The sequence below is a fragment of the Eublepharis macularius genome, chromosome 9 (assembly GCF_028583425.1).
Source record: "Eublepharis macularius isolate TG4126 chromosome 9, MPM_Emac_v1.0, whole genome shotgun sequence".
Lineage (NCBI taxonomy): Eukaryota > Metazoa > Chordata > Lepidosauria > Squamata > Eublepharidae > Eublepharis > Eublepharis macularius.
In genome coordinates, this window is record NC_072798.1 from 93,346,443 (window position 1) to 93,373,627 (window position 27,185).

The following is a 27,185-nucleotide window of genomic DNA, read 5'->3' on the forward strand; positions in this document are numbered from 1 at the left end:
GTAACACAAGCCTGGAGACGCTTCTCATCCAGGCTTAGGATTGTGTACAGTAGCTGGTTTTCTACGAACTGACCTGGCATTTAGCATCAACATCTGCAGATTTAAAGGTACACCGATATGGTGATGGGAGTGTCCTAGGGCAAGAGAAGGTCTACACACATCTAACATCTTTCTCCTTGCAATCACTAGTAAAACAGGGGTGCCATTATATCCCTCTCTCAAACTATAACCAAAGTACAAAACAATAGCATACTACAACTACTACTAAGCCTACTGAAAGAAAAGAAATATTACTGGTTTGGGAATTAACAGTTTCACATTACATTTAAACCTCCATCACTTTCATTGTAAACATCTGTACTAATGTTTTAACTGCCTGGGGGGAATCCACTTAAGACCAAAAAGTATGAGTATACTGAAATAAATACCGCTGGTGATCTGGATTTTAAAAAACTACTTTAGTTTCATAAACCTCATTAATGCAGTATTTTTATAGCCATTTTAAGTTTCTAAAGAGTGACCATTGTTCATCATTTGAAGGTTCAAAATTCAGGCTCTCAGACTATCTGAAGAAGATAGAAAAGAATGCACACTTTGAGCAACTTATTTTAACTATTTTATATCTAATTCCAAACCTTACCTCAACTTGTGGACCACAAAATCCACACAATGGGACCAGGCTCAGAGATGGTTCTGCAAATCTGGGGGAATCTGGGGGAATCCCCAAGTTTGCAGAATGATATTAAGCAGCCAAAAAGAGAGGTGAAAATAAGCAAAATAGTTTAAGTAACATCTTGCACGACATGAGATATCCTCTCCACAACCCCTTTAGCCTAAAAAAGCTACTAAGATCAGGGGCGGCGGGCCTATTGAGGCCAGGTAGGCGGTGGTCGCAGGCGCGGGGTGCCGGAGGGAGCGCCGGAGGAGGCTCGGCGGGCGGGAGCGCGTGCCACAAAGCACCAGCCTCCTATCCCTCCCACCCCGCGCCACTGCCACCGCCAGCACAAGCCCCTGGCCAGGCGCAGCCACCGCGGGCAGGCATCTGCGGCGGCGCAGGCAACCGAGCGGGAGAGCTCGGAGGCCGCCCGCCGCAGCAATCGGGCCAGCGGCGGCGCGTGCGCTCCCGTGATAACGTCACGCATGACATCATCACGCAGGCCGGTGCGCGCGCGCGCTCGTGCGCGCGTGGGGGCGCCCGTCCGGCCGGCCGCAAGCGAGGTAAACCCTTGCTCCGCCCCTGACCAAGATCATGTCAGGTAGTCTTATGAGATCTTGGCACTTATTGTTCCCTTCCTCTTTTTTGTTAAGGAAACCTAAAATGGCTGCCAAGATCTCATGAGCTAGTCTCATGATATTTTGGTGGCCATCTATTCCACTATGAAATGAAAAGATGGGAGAGACAAGGAGTGGGCGTAGAGGACAAAGAGTGGAGAAAAGCAGAGCAGGAGGGAAAGGAAAGGGGTGGGAAATGGAGAGAAGAGGGAGAAATTCCTGTCTCCTACAAATCTTAGAGGTCCTCCTTGTTAATTTAAATTTTCATGTACTGATGACTTTTAGAGGGTTTGCTTATTTTATGAACTGCCAGGAGACTGATAAAAAGTTGCCTCTATCATAAGCATGTTGTTGCAAATATGCAACAATTTTTAAGATCTACTAAAATGTATCTTTTATCAAATTTTATTTAAAATGTATCTATTTTCTATGGCCACATATTTTCTATTGTCTGTATGAATACTAAAGTTTTCTGATATGTACAAAAATGCTATAAACAATACCAGCTGCTTGAAAATTAAGCATTTGTTTCTGGCTTCTAGAAATGCCATGATTTTCTAGATCTTCCTGTACATATAATGGCAAAAAGTAGACCATTAAGTTTTCTCTTTTCTCAATTCCATGTTGTACATCGACTTTGTATAATACCAAATCTAACAACAGAACTGTGTCATTTCCAGAATCTGTACCTAAAAGATTCATCACTTTGTATTTGGAATACTATTTCAGAAAACTGGAGATCTGAACAGAGACTTTGCTCATGAAGCAAAAGGAGCAGTAATCTACAGACATGTGTGCATGCATCTATGTCTTCCTCTCATCACAATAAGGCTTACCGGATTTCTAGGCAGCATTTTAAAAGACACCTAATTTGAAAAGCAGTTTGGCATAGGAAACTAGAAGAGGGAATTCTCCCAAAACCCTAATGGATGTATGCTAATGCTTGCATGTAAATTAATAATTTTCCTAAACTGAAGTTACCTTCCATTAATGCAGATCAATGAAAGTAGTAAGGCAGTAATTCTTTTCCTGGTACTACGTAATATTGTGTTGCCTTGCAGACCATGAAATTAATAGGATGAAGTAAGCAAGAAGGCAAAGGGAGGCAAGCTAGTATGACAACGATTTTTATCATACCAAGTCAAGCACAGGTAAACATTACAGGGGAACACATTACAGGCTAAAACATCAAATTAAGACATACTTTTGGTACTCCAAAACAAACAAGCTTTGAAGCATCCAAAGAATCTATCCAGCAAAATCTCTTTATATAAGCTTTCTTTGGTAAAAAAATACCTTTAAAATGTGGACTAACGTTCACAAGAACCTAGAATTTGCAGTTTATGTTGCCTTTCATTTCCTTGGCTAATGTGAGGGCATCAGTCTCAACTTCAGGATGACCTTGGGGATGAGAGAAACCAGTGGAAAATCACATGGAAGCCCAGGAAGCCATGGGGTTACCACAGCAACAAGCTAATCTGCTTCAAACTGAGCAAAGAACCATCTTTAATTGTCAGTTCTAAAGGGAGGGGTGTGAAGAGGCCTATGTGGGGGCAGAACAATGTTGTCTCCTATAACATGGAAAGTTTCAGAGACCCCTCTCTCAGGTACATATATGGAAGACTCAGCCAACTGGGTTGGGCTACTGCTGTTGACATTCTCAACCCTTAATGATGCAAAAATGTTTCTTTGTCCAAACAACAGATTTGCTGCTTGTTGATTCGCTGGGGACCCTTTTCCTTGATACCAGTTCATTTGGGTGTCTACCATCACATTCATGAAAATGCAAGCATGGATTTTCTGTACTTCTGTACTATAAGCAGCTAAACTCTCCTACATGGCAGGCTGCTGTTAATTGTGACTTGCATTGTCTGTTTTGAGTAGATGAGCTTCTTTGAGTCACCACCACATGCTGTGTCTGAGGGTGGGGGAGACCCCACATCCTCAGATGACATCTTGCTGCAATGTCATATTGGAATCCTAGTCACCACCACTGTAGTGCTCTTGCTGTGAATGTTAAATACTGTCAGCCAATCCCCCAAAACACAAAGTCCCTTGGTTGAAAGTCTTCCAGAGTTCAGTATTGCCATTCAGATTCTGTGGTATCTTGTGCCTCTGCTTTCATTTTGAAGATTCAATATTGCTTGCCACTCTAAATTCATTTTGGGACTTTGAGCAATACTGAATACACTACTGAGAACCTTACTTGCAACAGAAGGTGCTTGTCAACAGAAGGTGACTGACAGCATCTAGTACCTGCTGCCTGAAGTAACGTGAGAGAAGCTAGATACCTGTCACAGGGCAAATGAAGGGCCATTCAAAATAATCCATGGATAACAGTCTCAACATTTCTGCAGGGCCTTTCAGAAAAATGTCTGGAGGTTTGGGACTACATGATACTGGGCTTAAATTGTAGACATGGGTTTGGATCAGAGATCTTCAGAAATCATGCCCAAATTTGGGAAGCGCTTTTTGTGAATAAAAGATGTAAATGGAAAGATTTTGTGCAGCATTCCTCCCCACTGGACGAGGTGGGGTGTGAAGAGGCCTTACTGGAGGAGGTAGGCATGGCTAGTGATGTGGGGTAGAAAATTTTCCACCCTGCATATGTAAATGTAGTCTATCTATAGTTGTCAGGGTTGTTTTGCTACAAATCAATTGTGCTAGATGGGCTAAATGTGGGATATGAAGGATGGACGAACCCCAGTGCTTGTACATGGTCATTTGCCTTCTTTTGTTAATATTATTTAAATATTTCTTCTTTAAATTTGAATGAGAAAAATTTACAATTCAAATGTTCCCATGTTACTGGGTATGGCCAAACTTTAACCTCTTGTTTCAGCATAGATATAATTTAGATTATCCTGAAAAGGTCATTTCCTATGGAGGAGGATGTGGTAAGGATGCTTTTGGACAAACTATCCACCAGCATCCAGCTCTTCAGCCACAGATTTAATATAACAAGATTGCAGCAGCCATAGCTTTAGAGGTGAACTTTATAGAATCCTGACTGGCATTTGCATAAAAGATAGCTGCTCTCTCACTTTAATGGGTATATTTCCCTTGCTTTCTGCTCATGGCTATCATGTTGAACAGCCGTACTTCACATGCCCAAAAGCTTGATGTGGCTCTTAAAAACTCTTCCCCATCTTTCAGGAGCTCTGCACTGGTGACGAATGTGTTCACAGAGATATGTACCAATGGAACCAGAATCATAAACACTCTACTACATAAAGAATATATCCTATGAGCATTCCAATATTAAAATTTGAGGTGGGGGGCACTAGGAAAGAAAATCTTCAATTCCATCCTTTACCACTACAGAGTACCTTCCCTGGCCCCTTTAAGAATATTTGGGGTCCCAGAATAAGGATTCTCCTCCAGGGGATCAAAGAGCTGTAGCACTCTTATTACTTTGGCAATTAACTTAAAGGGGAAGATCCTCCCTGAGGAAGTAGACACTTCTTGGATTGACTCCTCTCCATCAAGTCTGCCAGTCTGAGAAACAATGTGTATCATCAAATTCAAGCAGCAAGCCACCTACATATGATCGAGATCACATACATCAACTAGAAAAGGCTCTGGACTGAGCAGCCTTTCTAGTTGCCTTGGCCAACAGGATGACATTTCTATCCCTGCTGGCTATGCAAGGGTTTTGAAGCTGTTCCTGAGGTGCATGAGCTCCTTGAAAAAGATCTGGAAGAGTGTTTTCAGTGGCATTTTCTCCCTCTATAGTATGAAGTCAGTCCATCTGACAGTCTAGAAGTTAACTCCTGGACAATGAAATGCTGTAGCCACTCTGTCACCTCTCAGGAAAGCTGAAAAGGGCTGAAAAGAGCTGAAAACCCCATAGGGGGTTGGGTAAAAGGCTTTTTCTTAGGCTTCTTCAGAGTATAGCACAACAGCCATCACCTTAGGTCAGGTGCAAATGTTGCAGCTTTTTAGAAGTTTTTGTAAGGAAAAGGAGGAAAGCAGAAAAAGGCAGAAAGTAGAAGTAAAGAAGCGGAAAGCAGAGGTAAAAAGGTGGCCCAGGGCACTGTGGAACAGAAAGTTGGCTTAGGCACACTATGAAACAGAGCCTCCCACCGGTGATCAAAGGAAGCTGTGCTTTGTCCCTTCTTCCTCTCCCAGTGGAAAGAATCACCCATCAGTCAAGCACACTTTCCTCCTACACTCGAGTGAGAATGCATAAATGTTACCACTTTCATTTTATTTAAGGCTCAAGGTAATACACGAGGCAAGACAAATGCTCAAGACAAAAACATGTATGTATTTAAAGCTTTAAATGAATTTACAATCTTGTAGCTTTTATACAAGTAGAGCAGTTCCTAGACCTCTGAAAGTCAAATCACACACTCCATGCAATTGTGTGCAACTTTCACTTGACGCTTTTTCGTTTCACACACAGTTGTGTTTAATATCTATTTTGGCCCAGAGCCTGAAGCAATAAAGGATGAGGAACAACTTGACTACAACGTATCAAAAAATGCACACGGCATTTGACGTCAGTCTCAGCTGAGGCAATAAAGATACACAAAGAGAGTAGCCTTGACTGTTTGGCAGCAGTTAGAAAGGCAGCTAATTAATGGATATCCAGAGAAATAGACTGCTACAGGTTCCACCTGTAAAATATACTGCCTCACTGCATGAACTGAATTAGCACTTTTAATTCCTAAAACATTCAAGGGTGGGCAGCAGAAATTTAGCAAAAACATACAGCAAAAATGCAAACAGAAAATGTACATTGTTACAGGGCCAGTATACTTGGGTTGTGAAGAGGTGATTTGTACCATTGCAGAAGACATTTTCAACAATACTAATGTAATTTTCTGAAGTTCCTTAGAATCAAAATATATAAAATAAACAGAAATCACAGAGTCCATCCTTTTAACCTGGCCGAAGAATATTTGAATAATGCCTTACAATTTCTGATCTCGAACTTTCAATTTCGTACTCTTTCATCTCGTCAATGACTGATTTTAATACAGCCTAGCAAACCAACAAAATTTATTAGCTCACATCCACAAGACATCTGTTATGTTGCCCAATCCTATGCATATTTGTTCAGAAGTAGAGATGTTGGATTTAAAAAATAAAGAATAAATAAAAAATAAATAACGAATACAGAGCATCACTGCCCTAGACTGAGAGTTCCATCTATACCTTGTGGCTAATAGCCACTGATGGACCTCTGCTCCATATGTTTATCTAATCCCCTCTTGAAACTGTCGATGCTTGAAGCTGCCACCACTTCCTGAGGCAGTAAATTCCATGTGTTAATCACCCTTTGGGTGAAGAAGTACTTCCTTTTATCATTCTAATCCAACTGCTCAGCAATTTCATTGAGTGCCCACAAGTTCTTGTATTGTGAGAAAGGGAGAAAAATACTTCTCTCTCTACCTTCTCTATCCCATGCATAATCTTGGAAACCTCTATCATGTCACCCCTCAGTCATTGTTTCTCCAAGCTAAAGAGTCCCAAGCGCTTTAACTTTTCTTCACAGGGGAAGTGTTCCATCCCCTTTAATCATTCTAGTTGCCCTTTTCTGCACTTTTTCCAGTGCTATATCATCTTTTTTGAGGTGTGGTGACCAGAATTGTACACAGTATTCCAAATGATGCCGTACCATTGATTTATGAAGGGGCATTATGATACTAGCTGATTTGTTTTCATTCCCTTCCTAATAATCCCCAGCACAGCGTTGGCCTTTTTTATTGCCATCGACCACTGTATCGACATTTTCAGTGAGTTATCTACCACGACTCCAAGATCTCTCTCTTGGTCAGTCTCTGCCAGTTTGGACCCCATCATTGTGTATTTATATTTGGGATTTTTGGCCCCAATGTGCATTACTTTGCACTTGGCCACGTTGAACCTCATTTGCCACGCTGACGCCCACTCGCCCAGCCTCGACAGATCCCTTTGGAGTGCCTCACAATCCTCCCTGGTTCTCACCACCCTGAACAATTTAGTGTCATCAGCAAACTTAGCCACTTCACAGCTTACTCCCAACTCCAAATCATTAATGAACAAGTTAAAAAGCACTGGACCCAATACTGAGCCCTGCGGTAACAAATAATGCAAGCAATGCTACAGAAAGTGACGTTAAGCGCCCAAAGGACCTTCATGGAAGCGATAATGATTTTGAGTGTGGGTGTGTTTCTTTAAATGCTTGGTGTGTTACAGAAGAAGAATAGGGTGGTGAAAGAGAGGGATGAGTGAGGGGATTGGTTGATGACTGAGAGTATAGGCGGAGTTGAGAAGTGTGAGTGGAGTGAAATCTGATTGGACGATGGCAGTATTCTAGGAGCAGAGTGAACTGTAGGGGTTTTTTTAGTTACTGAGTAGTAGAGATGGGCACGAACCAGAAAAAAAAACTAACCATGTGGTTCGTGGTTCGTCATGTGTCACGAACCATGAACTTTCATGAACCTGCCCCTGTTCGCAAACTGGTTTGTGAAAATATCATTTCCGGGCCAGCAAACACCACTTCTGCTGACCCAGAAGGTCACTTCCAGGTCAGCAGAAGGTCTGCAGAAATCCCATCCCTCGTTGTCTAGGAAACTGATTGATCGGCATCAAGTTGTCTGTATTGACGAAATGAAAAATGAACCAAACGAACCGCCCTAAAGTTCATGGCAGTTCATCAGAAATGGGCTCTGACGAACCACCAGTTCGCAAACCACAAACCGGCCTGGTTTATGTCAAACTTTGATTCGTATTTCGGTTCATGCCCATCTCTACTGAGCAGAGAAAAGTATTCATTCTGGGCAAACTGTGTGGAAGGATTCTAGTTCAATCAGGCAATCTGTGTGAAGCCTGAATTGTGTGTTTCTGAGAGAAAATATTCATTCTGCCTAAGCCTAAGAGAGAATGTCTGTGTATAGCTAAGTGAGAGATTAATCTATCTAAATCAAGCAAGCTGTGTGGAAAGGCCTGAATGAATCTAAGTCTGTATGGAGTTTATTCTCTTAAAGAATTCCTGTGTGGAAAATTACTTTGTGTGATTGAGCCTATGGAAAACACCCTTTAAGAACAGATAACTATCTTTGAAACCACTAAGTTTAAGAAACAGTGTGAAACCAATGTACTTCATGAACTAATAAAGATTTATTTGGTTTTTTGTTCACTCCTGAGGATATGTGATTTCTGTATCTTCCAGTAATCCTCAGGGCCACACAGTCCCAACGAAGGAGTCTAATGCTTGGGCACATTATTCGGGGAAAAATTAAATTACCTAGTTTGGAAATGAATTCCTGGTGGCAGCATTACCTACCCAGAGGATGAAATAACAAGAGGGTTTAAGGCACCAAATCAAACTACACGATAAAAGGGAAGTCGTGACAAAAGCGAAATATTTTTTTTTAGATATTTAAGTAGACAACCACCGAACACATGCTATGCACAGTTCTTTGGGTGTGCTAAAATTTGTGTGCCAGCAGCAGCCTTTTGTTCTTTTCTTCTTAAATTTAATAATGAAAAGGAAATATGATACTATCTTTACATTTATACAAGTACTATTCCAGTAAAAATTATCCCCACAAAAAATCTGACTTTGTTAAACTACTTTGTTAAACTTGTCTGCGAAGAAAATTAGTTATTTTTCTGAAAAACCAACATCACTGCTTAGATGCAAGCACTACTAAATTAAAAGAAAGTTCTTCCCAAGAAACTTAGAATTGCAGCCACATTCATTTGTGGCCTAGAAGAAAGCAAAACCTAGTTTTATGCCCACCAGAAACTATTTAATGATTCCTTAGAGAACACTATTACTCACTACCGGTAACCAGAGGAATGGCTATTTACATGCCTGCTTCAACAATAAAAATTATTTCTAAAATCATAACGTACCAAAAACGCACACCTGGCCAGCTCCCATACTATAAAAGTACACCAAGGACCATTCTCATTTTTGATTTTCTGTTCCTGTTTTGTCCATGTGGAAATATGGGAAGCCTTGTAAATATTCATTAGTATTCCTTAATGCCTACATCTAGAAGTAAATGTTGCTAAATGTGTTTGAGCTGCAGCTGTTCTAGCAGTACAACCAAAACTATTATGAGATTAAACACTGTTGCATTTTGGAGATTAAACATTTTTTTAAGAAAATTGTATGATGAGTTTACTAACATCTGCAACCAGTGCAGGACAAGATACTGGTGAATAAATTAATGCAATACATGAAAGGCAGAGAAAATTGTTCAGCAATGTGCAACGGTGATGCAGGGAGGGAAAAGACTTAGAATAAGGAAGCAAAGCTAATATTAAAAATCTGGTACAAGTATGGCTGATCCTGTCTTCTTCAATGAAACACTGGAGGAAAGGTATGTATATGTGGATGAAGAAAACAAGTACATGTAACTATGCCACAAGTTAATTGCTCTTAAGCTTCTACCATCATATAAATGAAGCTTAGTCATAACTATTTCCTAAAAGATTTATTTTCACTTATTAAGCTTTCATTCTTATCACTCAAAGCACAAAACTGAGACTGCCACCTGAGATTAAAATCAAACCTTTTAGAGTTTGATTTATAAAGCAGTTGCAACTAAGACAATAAAAAAATGACTAACATTTCAAACGTTTAAGGGTATTTATATATGAACAATGCATAAACGGATAAAACGCTGTCCTAGATTATGTTTATTTGTATCTTTAAAAAATTATACCCTGCCTTTCTGTTTCAAGTAGGGTGGCTAGCAATATTTATTTTAAGAGCCACAGCCACTAAGGCAGTAACAAAAAATAAAACCAGTGTACAAAGAATATTTGGACTCCGGCAGCAATAGAATAATAAGGATTAATTACTGCTAAAATCTCAAACAGGACTTAGCCTGCTGCTTAAATTGTGATAACACTGGCGCCAGATAAATCCCTGTGGAGAAAAAACCATAGGCCAGAGACCACACCCCAGACAAGACCAGAAGCTGCCGATCTCACTTCTCAAAGGAACATCCAGAGAAGCACCTTACAGCTGGAGAAAATCTTGCAGTATCAGAGTGATATGATCACTATTGCATTACCAAGTTAAGTGTTCCACCATATTTTGAACCTGCTGAGTTCCGACTTTTTCAAGACATTCTTCCATGTACAATTAATTACAGGCTGTCAAGCACCAGTCCTGCTTCTTGGCTAAACTTATGCTAAGCCTTCCTGATCAGGAGAATTCTAGGTAACTTGGTGAAACTCAGTGGAAAGCAATTCCCAAGAGATGAGCCTGGACATGTTTTGCAGAACACAATTGCAAGTGAGATCATGAAGCAACAAAGCTCAGTGGCCGGAGAGTTCCGTCCCCTGCATTCCATCTAATTAAGTTATCAGAACCCAGGCTGAAAATAATTGCTATAATGTGAGATGCAACTCAGTTGCAGACAGCCCACGATCACATCCTAGCAAGGTCCTAACCAGTTCCTAATAGGGTTACCAACTTCTTGTGGGAGTAGGTAATCCCCGCTTCCAGTCTCTGCCCTCGCCACCTCTCACCTGGCCACTGTGGGAAAAAGGCACAGAAACAGGCCAAGGAACCCCACAGTACACTCCCACACACCCCCAGAATATCTCCACGTAGCTAGATTGGGAGCCAGTTTTGACTAAATCAGCCCCGCATGCAACCCACTGCTGTCACGCCAGGAATGACATCCTTCCTGGTGGGATGGGGAAGTGTTCAGGAGTGTGCTGCAGGTTTCTAGGCCCGTTCTGGTCACACCACCCACCACAATCCCCCCATCCCCCTGCTTTCACATCCAAGGGGGACCTACTGTCTGCCCATGTTGTTGGTCACTAGAAACCTGACCCAGGGGACCTAGTGGTGACAAACATTTATTTGATCGTTCAAGTATTTGAAATTTTTTTTAAGAAAAGCCCTTGCGGCAGTAGACATGTAAGTTATCTGTAAGATGAAGGGACAGTTATGAACCCATTCATGTTAAAATAATTTTTCAGAATCTAAGTTTTAGCTATTTATAATAAAACAGACCATGCTTCCAGCAAAAAAAGGTCACTAAAGCAGATTCCTCTTCTTTCCAGGTTACATCATTATTTGTAAGAAGCAAAGCATTATCGGTGGTTGCCTCAGTCTTGTGAAATAACCACCTCCAGGATGGTCAATTAGGCACTAATGCAAAGCATATCTGTTTATGAATTCCTTTGAATAAAGGGAAGAACTTGATGACTTGCCCAACAGATAAGTATGCTTTCAAGTGACTTTGGTGGTGGAAAGTGCCTTCAAGTCATAGCTGACTTATGACGCCCCCTTGTGGGGTTTTCATGTCAAGAGACTAACAGTGGTGGTTTGACATTGCCTGCCTCTGCTACCCTGGTCTTTGTTGGAGGTCTCCCATCCAATTACTAACCAAGGCCAACCCTGCTTAGCTTCTGAGATCTGATGAGACTAGGCTCACCTAAGCTATTCATGTTAGGGCTTCAAGTGACTTTACCGCAGTATTATTAACAGCACCAGTATCTTTGTAGCATTCGTCTTACCTGGAGTGTTTTAAGATACAGCTTTAAGACATCCTGATTAAGAGTCCCATCTCAACTGAGACAGAAACAAATATGAAAATTCATTCTATGTTGAAAATAAGGGCATCCTGATCTACCCAGCATCTGGTTCTTATCAAGGCATCTGGCACAGATATATCTGCAACAAATGTATGGTAATGTCCTCTGATGGAGCCTTTTCCAGTAATGAATAAATCACAGTGTATATTCCCTGAACCAAACATAAATGGGGGAAGAGGCGGAATTTCATGTATTAATTTGAACTAACCAACAAATGAATTGGATCTGTAGAAAAGTTTCATTATTTTATTTATTTCACTTTATTTATATTCCATCTTTCTCCCCAAGGGGGACACAAAGTGGCTAATATAGTTCTCCTCTCCTCCAATTAATCTTCACAACACCATGCAAGGTAGAATGTGAGACTGGCCCAAAGTTACCCAACAAGCAGAGTGGTGGTTCAAACCTGGGTCTTCCAGATCCAATCTAACAATCTAGCCACTACACTATGCTCGCTCTTGATTAGCAGTGTGAAGTAAACTCTTCAGAGTAGCCCTACTCATTCAGATATTACTGCAAGGATTCTAAATAGCAAGAGAATTTGGGCAGGAGGGCATTTTACCCACTGATGACGCACAACTGGAGTTCAAGAAACTAGACTGTTACCATACTGATTTTATTTGCTTGTCCCTTGTATTCTGGTTGTTCTGCACATGGATGATTTCCCATTCTGGTCGGTTATATCATGTGGCAACAAGTCGCCTCCGACCTATGGCGACCCTATGAAGGAAAGACCTCCAAATTGACCTATCATTAACACACCTGCTCAGATCTTGCAAACTGGAGGATGTGGCTTCCATTAATGAGTCCAGTCATCTCATCTTGGGTCTTCCTCTTTTCCTACTGCCTTCCACTTTTCCTAGCATTATTGACTTTTCCAGAAAACCTTGTCTTCTCATGGTGTAACCAAAGTACGATAGGCTCAGTTTTGTCATTTTAGCTTCTAGGGAGAATTCAGGCATGATTTGATCTAGAACCCACTTATTTCTTTTTGGCTGTTCATAGTACCTACAAAACTCTCCTCCAGAACCACATTTCAACTGAATCAATTTTCTTCCTGTCAGCTTTCTTCATTGTCCAGCTTTCACACCCATACATAGTAATGGGGAATACTATAGTTTGGATTATCTTGATCTTGGTCTCCAGAGAGACATGGTTATCTTTAAGGATCTTTTCTAGTTCCCTCACAGCTGATCTTTCAAATCTCAATCTTGATTTCTTGGTTGCAGTCTCCCTTTTGGTTGATGACTGAGACAAGGAATAGAAAATCTTGAACTATTTCAATTTCCTCCTTGTCAACTTTAAACTATGTAATTCCTCAGTAGTCATAACTTTTGTCTTTTTGATGTTCCACTGTAATCCTGCTTTGGCGATTTCTCCTTTAACCTTCATTAATAGTCATTTCAAATCTTCACTGTTTTCCTCCAGTAACATGGCGTCATCTGCATATCTCAAATTGTTAATGTTCCTTGCACCAAGTTTCACTCTATCTTCTTCTAGATCTAATCCAGCTTTCCTTATGATATGCTCTGCATAGAAGTTGAACAAGTAGGGAGATAATATGCATCCTGAAAATGCAAAAAGCATTTGAAGTGGCAAAAGTATTTTTGCATGGAAATTTATTTTCTGCTTTCTCCCTACTGCCTGCCATCTTCAGTTCATCACTGGTGGCCATTTGTCAGCAGTCAGTATATTAGAAACTCTATTATTAAAAGACTACAGTAAACTAACTACTACCATTTGTTTTTGTTTTTTAAAAAATGGCAGAGCACCCACCGGCAGTGTGGAAGAATAAACACTTGTGGGGTGGGGGGATATCTCATGAAATATTTTCTCCTCTGAAATAAAGTTTTAAGAAAAGGTTTTACTCACTCAAAATATGTAGCGTGAAAATTTTTATACACAACAATCTACAGCACTACAGTGTGATAGCTCCTATGTAAACAACACTCCAATTCAATATGAATTTCTGCACCCTGTATACTCAGCTCACAAAGCACCTAGAGGGCGCTACCATCTTTGTGAGCTGAGTATACAGGGGTAATTTTGCTTGTGGATTGCTACTTGCTGGCTTCTAAAACCAAGATGTATGTGCTTAAGTAGCATAGGATGCACTAGTTTATAATTCTCCATCAAGCTAGCACTGGTCATATTTACAATTTTGCTTATGAAAAACTGATTAAGTATTCCCTTAAATTGCATGATCATAGTACAATTTTATATGTTAAAGTATACATAAAGCAATAAAATTTATAAGAAATAAAGTACTGCATATATTTTATTCCCTCCCCCCCAAATTCTGACTATATCCTACCAAAACCCAGAAAAACAACAGTTTTTATCCATAACTTCCAAATTTCTATAAATGTAACATTTCTAGCCAGGAAAAACAGTTTTGCCTTCATGCCTTGAATATGGTCTTCCTAGAAACATGACTAGCCACTATTAAACTGGATGTTTAATCCAACAAACTCTTGTTTATGTTTAAGGGATCAACTTTACTAATTTCAGTGGAGTGCATAACAGACCTAGAATATTGACATCACTAGGCTTACTAGTTGTCTGCCACTGGCGGGCAATCTCCCCAAGGTTTGCTGTATTGTACACCAATCGCTGGTGATTGGCGGGAGGTGCTAACCCCCTGCTCCAGTGATCACCCACCAGCAGCAGGCAACCTGGAAAAGCACGCACCAGCTGTCAATTCCTGAAGGGAATGTACCTGGTACTGGTGTGATGACATCACTTCCTGGAAGTGACATCATCACACCTTTCTAGGAGTGCGTGCACTTCACATGCACACATCTTCAGACAGCCAATAGAGAAATCAAACAGATTACATGATCAGAAAGGGAAGATAGAGAAGCTCTAGACTCTCTGCTAAAACAAAACAGGAGCTGATTGTGGTACAGACAATGAGTTGCTAATATCAAAAAGTAGAATAAAGCTAAAGAAAAGCAATAAAACAATTACAGTACCACAATATAATCTACATAACATTAAGTATTTTAAAGAACAGATTTGCTATACTAAGTTCAACTGAATGTGAACCAGAAGAACTGTGGTTGAACCCTGAAATATTATCAAGGAAGAATATACAAAGCCTATTCTCCTGTAGCCAAAAGAAAAGAAAAGCCTCAACAGATGACTGGTGAAACTCCTATAACTGCTAAAGACAGATGAGAAAAAAATAAAAGGTGACAAATATAATCAGAACTCTAAATGTAGCTTTTCAGAGACTTGCACATAGAGACAAAGCAACCTATTATAATAGCTACTGCAAATAAAGAGAAGAAAAAAAGTAATAATAAGAGATCTGTTCCACCACATTCAGGAAATCAAAGGGAAATTCTGGAAATACATTATCTGATCAGGCAACGTAAAGATAAAATGGAAACAATACACAGAAGAACTTTACAGAAGAAATGAAAGGACGATAGATTTCTTAAAAAAGGAATCTTTTGATGAAGATTCTGCCATGTTAGAAAGTGAAGTGAAAGCTGCACTCAAAGTAACTGTGAGGGATAAATTGTCAAGAGTAGGTGGGATATCAATAGAACTATTTCAAGCTACAGAAACCAAGTCCATCAAAATCTTAACAACAATATGCCAATAAATATGGAAAACTTAACATTGGCCCACAGACTGGAAACCTACATTCAAATTTTGAAAAAAAGAGACAGCCAAGATTTCAGCACAGCATTAATTTCCCACACAAGGAAATTAATGCTTTAAAAACTTAAAACATACGGAACAAGAAATGCCAAATGTAAAACACAGGTGTATAAAAGCTGGGTGAAGAAAAGGAAGAGGCACTAGAGAACATATTGCAAATTTATGATGATTATTGGAGCATAGTGGTTAATTGGCTGGGCTTTGAATCAGCAGTCTGCTGGTTTGACTCTCATGACTGCCATGAGCTGAGCAGGTAGCCTTGGGTAAGCCACTCCCCCCCAGTTGTATTGTGTGACTTTGTTCACCACTCAGAGTTGGGCACTAATCTGTCTCAGGGTTGCCAGCTCCAAGCAAGGAATTTCCGGAAGATTTGAAGGGGGGAGGGCAGGATTTGGAGAGGGGAGGGACCTCGGCAGGGTTTAATGCCGTAGAGTACACCTTCCAAAGCAGGTGGTGAGCTCCCCCTTCCCTTCACTGGCAGTTTTCAAGAAGAGGCTGGATGAATACTTGTCAGGGATGCTTTAGGCTCATCTTGCATTGGGCATGGAGTTGGACTAGATCTGTATGGCCCCTTCCGACTCTGTGATTTTCTCCAGGAGAAAAATCACCTGGAGGATCAGCTGTAATTCCAGGAGATCTCCAGCCACCACCTGGGGGATGGGAACCCAAGGGTATTATGTTATTATTGTTGTTGTTATAAATATGATGCCAGAGAATTTTAAAATAAAACCAGTTTATATTTTATAGATTACAATAAAGCTTTCAACTGTGAGGATCATGAAAAGCTATGGATAATTTTTTTTTAAAATGGGTGTGCCACAACATCTACAGTTTTGATGCACAATCTCTACTCTGGACAAGAGGCTACTGTTAGGACAGAATATGAAGAAACAAAATGGTTTCCAACTGGCAAAGGTATCAGACAGTGATGTATTTTATCTCCCTATATGTTAAATTTATATGCAAAACATAAGGGAAGCTGGATTAAATTTAACAGAAGGTAGAGTGAAAATTGGTGGAAGGACCATTAGCAATTTGAAATATGCAGATGAGTCCACATTACTGGCAAAAAGGAGAAACTACCAAAGCAGGTTTACAGCTGAACATCAAGAACACAAAAGTAATGACAATGAAGAAATTGAAATTGTTAAAGAGTTTATTTCTTAGCTCAATCATCAAACAAATGGGAGACTGTAACCAAGAAATAAGAATAAGATTGAGACTTGGAAAGTCAACCAGAAGAAACTAGAAAAGATCCTTGACTGGAAGTGTTGATGGAGACTAAAATCAAAATATTCATACTATGGCATTTCCCATTATTATATATAGATGTGAAAGTTGGACAATGAAGAAAGCTGTCAGGAAGAAAACTGATTCATTTGAAATATGGTGTTGGAGAAGATATCATGGACCACCAGAAAGACAAACTAACTGTGTTCTAGACCAAACCAAGCCTGGATTCTCACTTGAAGCTAAAATTATGAAACTGAAGCTATTGTACTTAAGTCACATAAAGAGAAGGCAAGACACTGGAAAAGAAGGAAGGTTGAAGGCAGCAGGAAAAGAGGAAGACTCGGCCAACATAAAATGGCTTGACTTTGCAAGATCTAGCTGCTATGGAAGTAATTTAACTATTTTATTTTTGCCATTATAAGAATGCCCCATTGCAAAAAAAAGTCTCATTTTTTGACTTCTCAAATAATCTTAAGTTTTTATGCAGACTAAAATTCAGCTGTGCAGAAAGCGATGAAATATCCTTACGATCCTGTTAAAAAGGGAATAAATTACAAAGTTCCTACAGTATTATTTTTAAAAAGTTTTAAGAACTGAATACATACAAGTACTACCATAGTTACAAATAATAATAAAGTTTCATATTCATATGTTCGTTATTAAGAAAAACAAAGAATAACTACCACTACTTGCACCATAGAAGCATTCATCAACTCAGATTAGGAGTTCCTTTCCACTCATATACCTGAATTTTAATGTTGAAAACTACATTCTTTAGTTGTCTTATTTGTGAGTGTCTTGACCTAGATGCCCAGGCTAGACCTAACCTTGTCAGATCTTGGAAGCTAAGTAGGGTGGCTGCTGGTTAGTACCTGGATAGGAGACAACTAAGGAAGACCAGGGTAGCTATGCAAAGGCAGGCAATAGTAAATAACTTCTGTTAATCTCTTGCCTTGATAAGCCCAGCAGGGGTCACCATAAGTCACCTCTGACTTGATGGCACTTCTCTCTCTCTCTCTCTCTCTCTCACACACACACATACACGCGCGCGCACACACACACACACACACACACTTGTGAGAAGTTGTTTATGCAGTGTTAAGAGATGACTAAAGGTAAGAGTATCAAATTAGGATCTGGGAGACTCAGGTTCAAATCCCCACTCTGCAATGGAAACTTGCTGGTGACCGTGGGCCAGTCACACACTCTTAGTCTAACCCACTTCTCAGGGCTATTCTGAGAATAAAATGGAAGAGAGTAGAATGGTGTAAACCACTTCGGATCCCCACTGGAAAGGAGGGGTATACATGAAGTAAATAAATAAACATAGACTCCATCTATTCTCACCCTCATTTGAGGGGCCGTTAGAATGCTCCTACAAACTTCTAGCAGTGCCACAGCACACTTAATGCAGCATATTCCACATAATCTGACAATTCCCCATCCCCAAAACAAAAGCAAAAATGAGTAATGCATTACTAAATATAATATTACAATAAGATTCTAAGTATGTTTACTCAGAAGTAAGTCCTATTGTTCAACTGAACTCTTAAAAAGGTGTTTAAAACTGCAGCTGAACTTTTACTTTTTAAAAGTAATTTTGCTACTGTGCATTAATGACAATAAAAAGTTATTACCACAATTCTGTTAAACTCTAGCTATTTATAAGCGATAAGAAAGGAAAGGGTGCAATGTGTCAAGAATGTCCAGACCACTACCGAGATCATACCAATGGGTACTATAACGATTTTAAGTAAAGGTGTGTATGTGTCTTTAAATGCTTGGTGTGGTATAAATGAAGAGAGGGATGAGTGAGTGAGATGATTGGTTGATGACAGAGGGTGGGCGGAGTAAAGGCAGTTTTAGACTGAGTGTGGGGGGGGGGGAGATTCAGTCAGGGCAAGAGAGGCAAGCTGGGTGCAGCCTTAGTATTTTTAAGCAGTTCTGAGAGAAATATGACCTATGTGGAAACCTGAACTGTGTGTTTGTGAAAGAACATTCAGTCAGGGAAAAGCAGGCAAACTCTGCGTGTGTGTCTGAGAAAAGGTCTTACTTGTAATTGAGAAATTAGTATCAAAAGCAGGCAAGCTGTGTGTGAAGCCTGAGAGAAGATCTGTGTGACTGGGTTTAAGTAACTTTAAGAACTGAGAACTACTCTTTTGAAACCATCAAGTTTTAGAAATAATATGAAACTTATACACTTCTTATAAAAATAAAAGTTTGGTTTTTTAAATCCCAGAGTTATTCCTATATCCTATTCCTTTCCCCAGGGCCACATAGGTAAAGGTAGTCCCCTGTGCAAGCACCGAGTCATTACTGACCCATGGGGGGACATCGCATCAGAACATTTTCTTGGCAGACTTTTTACAGGGTGATTTGCCATTGCCTTCCCCAGTCATCTACACTTTACCCCCAGGAAACTGGGTATTCATTTTACTGACCTCAGAAGGATGGAAGACTGAGTCAACCTTGAGCTGGCTACCTGAACCTGGCTTCTGCTGGGATCGAACTCAGGTCGTGAGCAGAGCTTGGACTGCAGTACTGCAGCTTACCACTCTGTGCTACAGGGCTCCTATCAGGGCCACATAGTACCACGAAAAAGCCTGACCCTTGGGCACGTTACCAAAAGGGAAATTTAAATAAAATATCTTGGAATATAATATTTCTGGTGGCAGCAATCTACCCAGAGGGTGTAAGAGAAAGAGTAAAGGCAAAATCTACCCAAGAGAAAGGGGTCATAACTGGTACCCTGTGCAAATGGCTGATGGTGGCTGCTAGAAATGCTTGCAATAGGGACCCCACGTGCCGGCCACTGGGGCGCAATCTCCTGGAGGTTTTCCTGCTTGCCCGCCAGTCACTGGCAACCAGTGGATGCTGCCTGGAAATTGCCCACCACTGGCAGGCACCCTGGGAACACATGTGGCGGCACCCCCAGCGGACACAAAGTCACTTCTGGAAGTGAAGTAGTTGTGCCAGCCACGGGAGTATTCCTGCACTTCTTTTGGGACCAAAATTGGCCCCAAATGGACTGATTCTCAAAGAATCAGTCCCACGTGGAGCACAGAAGCACTCACACAGCTGGCGTGACACTGTCACTTCTAGAAGTCACGACATCACACAAGCACCAGAAGCCAGCGTATGCAAAAAAAAACAAACCAAAAAAACTACAGAAGGCATGAGGTAAGTGCCAGGTCCCCCCCCCACTCCTGCCAGGAGGGTATACGGACCTGGTAACACTAGCTTGCAACCATACCAGTTTGGCTCACATTCTGCTTCCAGTCACAAGTAGGGAGCCTATCATTTGGGTTTTTATGCTGGGATTACACTGGAAAGTATTTTGCCAGTTGTCTCTATCTGCAGTGCTTCAGGTGATCAGTATTTTAAAAAAATCAAATTGATGCTATTATACCATTACATTGTTTCTACCATTAAGAAAAATTTCTGGTGTCGTGGTGTAAAAACACTAAGCAGCTTAAACAGAAAAATATTGAGAGGATACACTTCCCCAACATAAGCAAAAAAAAGAAGAAGTTGTGGTGACCCCAGGAACTGAGCAGCAATGTGCATAATGTGCTGAAAATGTGCTGCTAGTGCTCGTTAGCATCAACCCAGTCCCATCTTCTTGGAAGGGCAAATGCTGAGGATGGAAGGAAAAAGCAGAGCTCACCACCACACAAATGCTCAGAGCACAGGCCAGGAAAAAGTCAAAAGCGTGGGTGGCCCTCAGTGACCCAAAGGAGAGGTCAATTCATGAGACAGCCACACAAACCCTTCACCTCCCCCACCCCCGTTTCACACATACACACCACCACTCCACAATCAAGACTAGAGTGGAAGGTACAAATACTGTTAAACGAATGGGAAACGGAAATTTGTTGGCAGTGCAACCAGGCACCACCAACCTCTCAGATCAGTCCTCCCAGAGCTGCCTCAGAGGACAGGCTAAGAACAAGAAGTGCACACAGTACATGATAGCATTGTAGTTCCAAAGCAAATACTGAAATGCAACCACTTGACAATGATGTAATCTGGTTATTATAAAGAATCCAAACAGTATCAGCTATAGAAAGAGCTAGTGAGGAAGCAACTTAAGTTACATTTACTGTTATGTCCATATTGCAACTCAATCAACTAAGACAGATTTCAAAATGTTCAACACATTTTATTTCAGGCACAACAAGCAGAAAACAGGAAGAATCACAAGATTTTTAAAAGGGTGATTCTATCTTGGTAGAAAATGCCTTCATGAACACTTATCAAACTCCAAAATAAGTTGCTTCCATTCACTGCTATTTGTTACACCCAAAAACATTTTGGGGCACCTGTGCTGAACCACTGTTCACAACACTCTACACAAGCTTAGTAGTTGGTATGCCTCATCCTAAAATTCGCAGCAAGAACAACTTAATTTACAATAGTCGTAAGTCAGACTTTCATCTTTTTAAAAAAGAAATTGCATCAGTTGTATGTATTTATGTCTTATTTATTTAACAAAATTTATATTCCATCTTTATGCCCTCATAAGGGCCATCCAGGCCGATAACAAATTAAAACATACAGTACCAGCTAAAAATATAAGTACTAGTTTTGCAAAGAGCTGAATAAAAGCGAAAATTCCTAGCCAAGTGCCTATATTTCTGATCTTGTACCATCAGTTCTTCCGGACCCACAACAGTATCAGTCTGCACTGCCCAGTCAGTAGCCCTTCTTCAGAAGTAGCCGTCTTTGAGAAAGGCACAAGATTCTCCACAGCGTTACACACTACAGCACAGTAAACAACAACAAAAGGAACTATGTTGTACAAGAGACAGCTTGTTATCTTTCATCAGGAGACAGACTTGACTTCCCTAACAAGCCTGGCTCCAAAAATATAGTACAGCCTGGATAGTACTGTTTTGCCAACAACAGCATAGGTTCCTAAGTTTGTATGGTGACATGAAGAAGATACCTATCCATTGATACTGCAAGCATCTACAGTGGATAGGCAGATGTTTCACAAACTATGGCATAAATAATGAATGCTATGAGACAGAGAAAATGCTCCAGAAAAAGGAGTACAGTTTCCCTCTGATTTTCTTGCTAGCAAAAGCCTCTGATCATTTACTAAAGATTTTATAACTGTTTCCCAACCAATCATCCCAGAATCAAGAATCAAGGCAAAAGAATAATGAGGCAGTAAGTTAAACGGAGAGGGTTCCCCATGTTTCTGAGCATAAAGAATATGCATATTCATTGGATTTCTCTTCTCTCCAAGTGTGAGCTATGCAACAAAGCTACGATTATTTCGGTCAACACTCTGAGATTCTATACAGCTTCATATAACAAAGAAGTTGGCAACATTAAGCAACAGATAATGCTAACGTCAGTTTCTAATATTCACTAGACATCCCGCCACCTCCCCCCTTATTTACTTTTTCTCTTCCTTTAAACATCAACACCTACTCACAAAAATAACCCTTTCAACTAGCAACATTTCTGTGGTGCAGGAAAAAAGGGTGGCAGTGGAAAGATACCAGACTGAATGAAATGCTCTCCAACAAGCTAATTTCAAACCAATTTCTTCAGGATGAAATGTGATTAAGAAATCTTAATCTCCGTAAGTAAACAACAGTAATACACACTGGTCTTCTTGTGTTTGCACTGAGCTAATTAAGTCAACATTTATTTCTTCTGGTAAAGTTGACAAGAAAATACATCGACTATTAAAGCCTCTTTCTAACAAAATTTACAGATTCTCAACTGACCCATTCCTAAAACAAAAGCAAATTGCGGATATTGGGCAAAGACAGTAGAAGAAATTGTTGCAGTACTGCTCAATACCCAGTGGGTGGGGAAATTCCTAAAATAAAAACCCTAGGAGAAAAAGGATTTTGACTACCCCTTTGCATTACACAGCGGGGACATCAGAGGCAAAAAGGCTATTTCAGACTCAGATCCCATTCCCTTAACTCATAAAGGGCTGAGGATTTCCCATCCTAACCTGCTACAGCCAGAAAGAGATTCTTGTCCCATCTAAAAACTGAGGTGGTAACCAAAAGAAATTGTGTACTCTTCACTCATATGTAGAAATGTCTTTGTGGAGAGGCACAGAGTGATTTCATATTCAAATCTTCACCCACGTTCAATAAGAACACTGGAAAAAGAAATGAGGCAGAGGGGAGCAAAATTATTTTTCCCAACGTGCATACAGGAAACAATTGTCAATAGAAGGAATGTCTGATGCTATACCGAGGGGGGGAAATCACATTCACAGACAAACCTAGGGCAGCGTGAGAAGGTAAACCAGAGGAGTAACACAGGTTGAACAATTCCAGTGGGATTCACAGCTTACTACACCCAGTGAAGAGGAATGCCAAAAAGCATGGAGACAGCATGTGATTTTCTATCCCTGTGTCACACAGAGGAAAAAAATTTCGCAACTTTTCAACATGGAGGAAGAGAAATCGAACACTTGGGGGGGGGGGCAGGTAGCAAGACTGTTATCCCTGTCAATATTTATATATTCCCTTTTTTCCCCTCTTTCCCTCCCCCTCCAACCACTCTCTATTCATAAGTGCTGTTAAACGGTCCATTTTTATTGCAGTTCACTTCAGAGAAATGAACACAATTCGAAAAGGCTCTTCAACACCCTGAGCCCTTCAGAGAGACAAAGCAAGAGAACATCTCCTGATGTTCCAGGGAAGAAAGGGATTCACACCCGCACCGACGTCCAGTAAAGAAAGCCAAGCCGACAATCGCAGCAATCTCGTGTGCCACCAGCAGGTCACTTTTGGGCACCCTGAATAATAATTGGGGGGGGGGGGGGGTTGAAGCCTTGTTAGTTGCGGCAAAAAAGCAAAACGGGAGTCTTGCAGCGCCTTAAAAGAGGAGCCAGGATTGTATCCCGGAACAAGCTTTCGTGGACTATTTAAGGAGCCACAAAACCCGTAGTTGATTTTTGCTGGGTGGTAACGATTTTCTACTCCGCATTCTTTCAGGAAAAGGAATTTCCTGTACCTGGAGCCAAGCGGTGGGAGAGAGGGATTCCGTAAGGGCATCGAAGCAGGGAGGACTCCCACCAACCCACCACGCCTCCGTCCCGACCCCACACCCGCCGCCACGGGGTGAGCCCCACGGGGTTCGTCCACGCATCCCTCCGCCCCGAGCAGCGCCCCCAGCAGCAGCCGCGCTCCGACTCGGCTGCCACTTCTTGGCCGTCCCCTCTCTCTCTCTCCCGCCCGCCCGCCCTCCCCCCAGCCCCCGTCCCCCTCTCACCTGCACGACACAGACACCTCCACCTTGGTCGCGGGGACGCTGGCGTTGAGCGGGTTAAAATCCCCCACGGTCGCCATGTTCCCGTATCTGTCCAGTTTGGGCAGCTGCCCCAACAGTTTGTCCGGCCCGAACATGGGGGCAAAAGGCGGGGCGGGGAAGGGGAGGGGAGAGGCGGCGCCGCCGGAATCTCCCGCGGCAGAGCGCACGAGCGCGGGGCAGAGCGAAGGCGAGGGAGCCGCGCGGGCGGTCAGGCGGGGAGGGTCTGAGGCGGCGAGAAAACAACCAACAACCGCTTGGCGGGGACGGGGGAGGGGCGGGATACGGCGAAGGAGCGAGCCGGCTGGGAGGGGTGTGTGTGAGAGTGTGTATTGTGACGTCACCGCCAGAGCGGGGCTCGTGCGCGTGCCCCCCCCCCCCAACGGCCCGCTAGCGGCGCGGGGCAAACGCTCCTAACGGTCACTCAGCCCGGGAGGCGCGAGGCCGCTCCCCCTCCCCTCAGGCCGCGTGGGCGCCGTGTCGAAGTTCTTCGACACGCGCTTGAGGGGAGGCGCCGCCCCTTTGCCCCGAACTTTAACGGCTCCCCCCCCCCCCGGGCTGAGGGAGCGCGCCGGGCGTCACGCGAGAGCCGCTCTTCCTCAGAGGCCCTTTCGTCGCCTCGGCTGCTCGCCGCTCCCGTCGGTTTCCTTGAAATTCTTTGGATTGGCTCCCTTTTTCAGGAAGAAGGCTTTGGGGGCGCAGCAGGGGAGAAAGGGCAGTGGTTAGACCCTCGGACGCGGGTCCCTCCATGCCTGACTCAGCCTAGTCCTACCTCACAGGGCGGTATCTGAAGCAGTGCCTCGCAAGGTCCTTCCCTACCGCAAATTTTGCTAGCCTTATAGGTGCTGCTGGACCCTTCCTCTTTTCTACTGTCATAGGGCCGGGGTGAGGAAGGGAGAAGAACCACATAGGCACTCAGGTTCTGGTTAGGGTTGCCAACTCTGGGTTGGGAAATTCCTGGAGATTTGGGGGAGGAACCTCAGTGGGGACATAATGGCATAGAGTCCACTTTCCAAAGCAGCCGTTTTCTCCAGAGGAACTGCTGTCTGTCGCCTGCAGATCAGTTGTAATTTCGGGAGATCTCCAGGCCCCACCGGGAGGCCTGGGCACTCTAAAGGGCGGGGTACAGAAACGCGACGGATAAGGAACTAGAGCTCTAGACCAAGGTGCGTGGCAAAACTCGAACCAGGCTGCGGATATTGGGCAAGGCGAGGGCCGGGCGCTGCTTCAGTCAAGACTTGGCCGGATGCCCGAGTGCGTGACTGCCACACCCAAACGGGGAACGGCGTGTTTCCCGGGCCGGGCCTCCCCAGCCACTCCTACATGAGAAGGACGACCTGTGAATGTCTCTTCAGGCCAGCATTACTACAGCAGATTCCTCAAATATACAAGGAACACACGTGTACGCGCGTCCAGAAGACCCCGCGCTTCACGCGTTTGCTGCAGAACGCGTCAAAGATCTGAAGCGGAACGGCGCCAAAGCGGCCAGTCGTTTTCCCCGGCGATGCCCGCCCGAAAAAGCAATCGGGATTCCCACCGAGAAGGGATGCAATCTCTCTACGTGTCCTTGGGGGAGAAAAAATTCCACTCCTGCGTCTTCACGAGAGGGGAAGTCTTTCCTGATGGCAATAAAACACGTAAGAATAGGTTGGAAAGTCCTCCGTTGCCTATCCCAGTGGGTGAATCATTTCACGTGCTCTCAGTTAAAGTTGAGTGCATAAATGAATCAAATATTGCCGCAATCGATATATGCATTAGCGTGACTTGGCTCAGCAACGCAGGTTAATGTTTACGTGGCAGGTAGTAAAGGGGACGAAAAGTTTCGCGAGCCGCAAGAATTCCCGAGCGCCGAAGCGAAGCAAACGCGCAGCGGGGAGAAGCGAGCCTGCGGGAATCGCCGGCGCTCCGTCGGGCGGCAGAAGCGAGGAAAGGAAATTCCTCCACTGCTTGCCAGGCGCGGAAAGTGTTGCATGATTTCCCGAAAGCGCTGGGAGGAAGCCAGAGGGATGGCGAGGAAGTTGCCAGCTTTTGTGCAACTGAAGGCTTAATTTCAGCTTGGGGAACGGGAAGCTCCGTCAAATCCTTCTGGCTGCTCCAAAATCCTGCTGCTTTTCATAATGACAGTCTCGCTTCAATCAGCTGCTGTTTCTTACATTTCTAGCCAGTTACAGTCCAAACCCATTACAATCTCTCAGGAGAAGGGACCACTCAGTTCAATTTAGCTTATTCCCAGCTAGAGTTGCCAACAAGACTGGAAAAAAACATTCTGCCCCTTTAATAAAGGCTTAATGGATCGTTTGTTTCTTCCTTACCATGCTACCGGTTTCCACACATTATACCTTTATTAAAGGGACAGGACATTCTTCTCCAGGCTGTTAGCAATACTTTCCAGCATGGCTATCCGTTTATTAAGTAACATCAGTACAAGAACATTTACAACTTTCTTCCTTCCTGTGCGTTAAGTATCAAGTGCAATCCTATGCAACTCTGCTCCAGTCCATTGAGACTCACTGGCTCTGGAGCCACATGTGGCTCTTCTAAGCACCATTCTGCAATTAGTTGCCCCAAGCTTTGGGAGAGTGGGCAAGACCCTTACCCAGTGGGCCTTGTGGTTGACAGGTGGTTCCCACATTGAAACAGCTGCTGGCAGAAGAACGGGTCAGCAGAGAGTCTCCCTGAGGCACAGGCTTCATGCCATGGATGAAATTAAATATGGCTTTTTTAGTTGATGGTAACAGTGAATGTGATTCTCTGAAAGCCGCAGAATGAGTACCATTCCTCCAATCTAACCCCATTGGGCTAAGTGGAGTCACTGAGCTGAGGTATCCATATATCTCATTCTCATCATGGCCAAATCTATGGATACTTAAATCCAGAGACTGGAGCCATGAAGAAACAAGACAGATTTTTCTATACCCCAAACACCTCAAGTTTGCAGAAAATCTGAAATATAAAATGGGGCGGGTGTTAATAACCCCAAAATAATAGAAGCAGCCTGTAATGACTTTAAGAGTATATGTTTCTTTAAATGCTTGGTGTGTTACAGAAGAAGGAGGAGGGTGAAAGAGAGGGATGAGTAAGTGAGATGACTGGTTGATGACAGAGTATGGGCGGAATTGAGAAGTATCAGTGGAGTGAAATATAATTGGACAGTAGCA

At 42.6% G+C, this 27,185-nt stretch overlaps 1 protein-coding gene across 1 annotated transcript in view; it reads right to left on the minus strand.

Annotated features, from left to right (window-relative positions):
• The window catches only part of CPNE8 (copine 8), a 112,608-nt gene extending 88,054 nt beyond the window's left edge, over positions 1-24,554 (minus strand). The window contains exon 1 of the mRNA XM_054988129.1: positions 23,992-24,554. Within this exon, the coding sequence (XP_054844104.1) occupies positions 23,992-24,125 (134 nt within the window). The 5' untranslated portion in view covers positions 24,126-24,554. The remainder of the gene's footprint in view (positions 1-23,991) is intronic.
• Between the last annotated feature and the right edge of the window lie 2,631 nt (positions 24,555-27,185).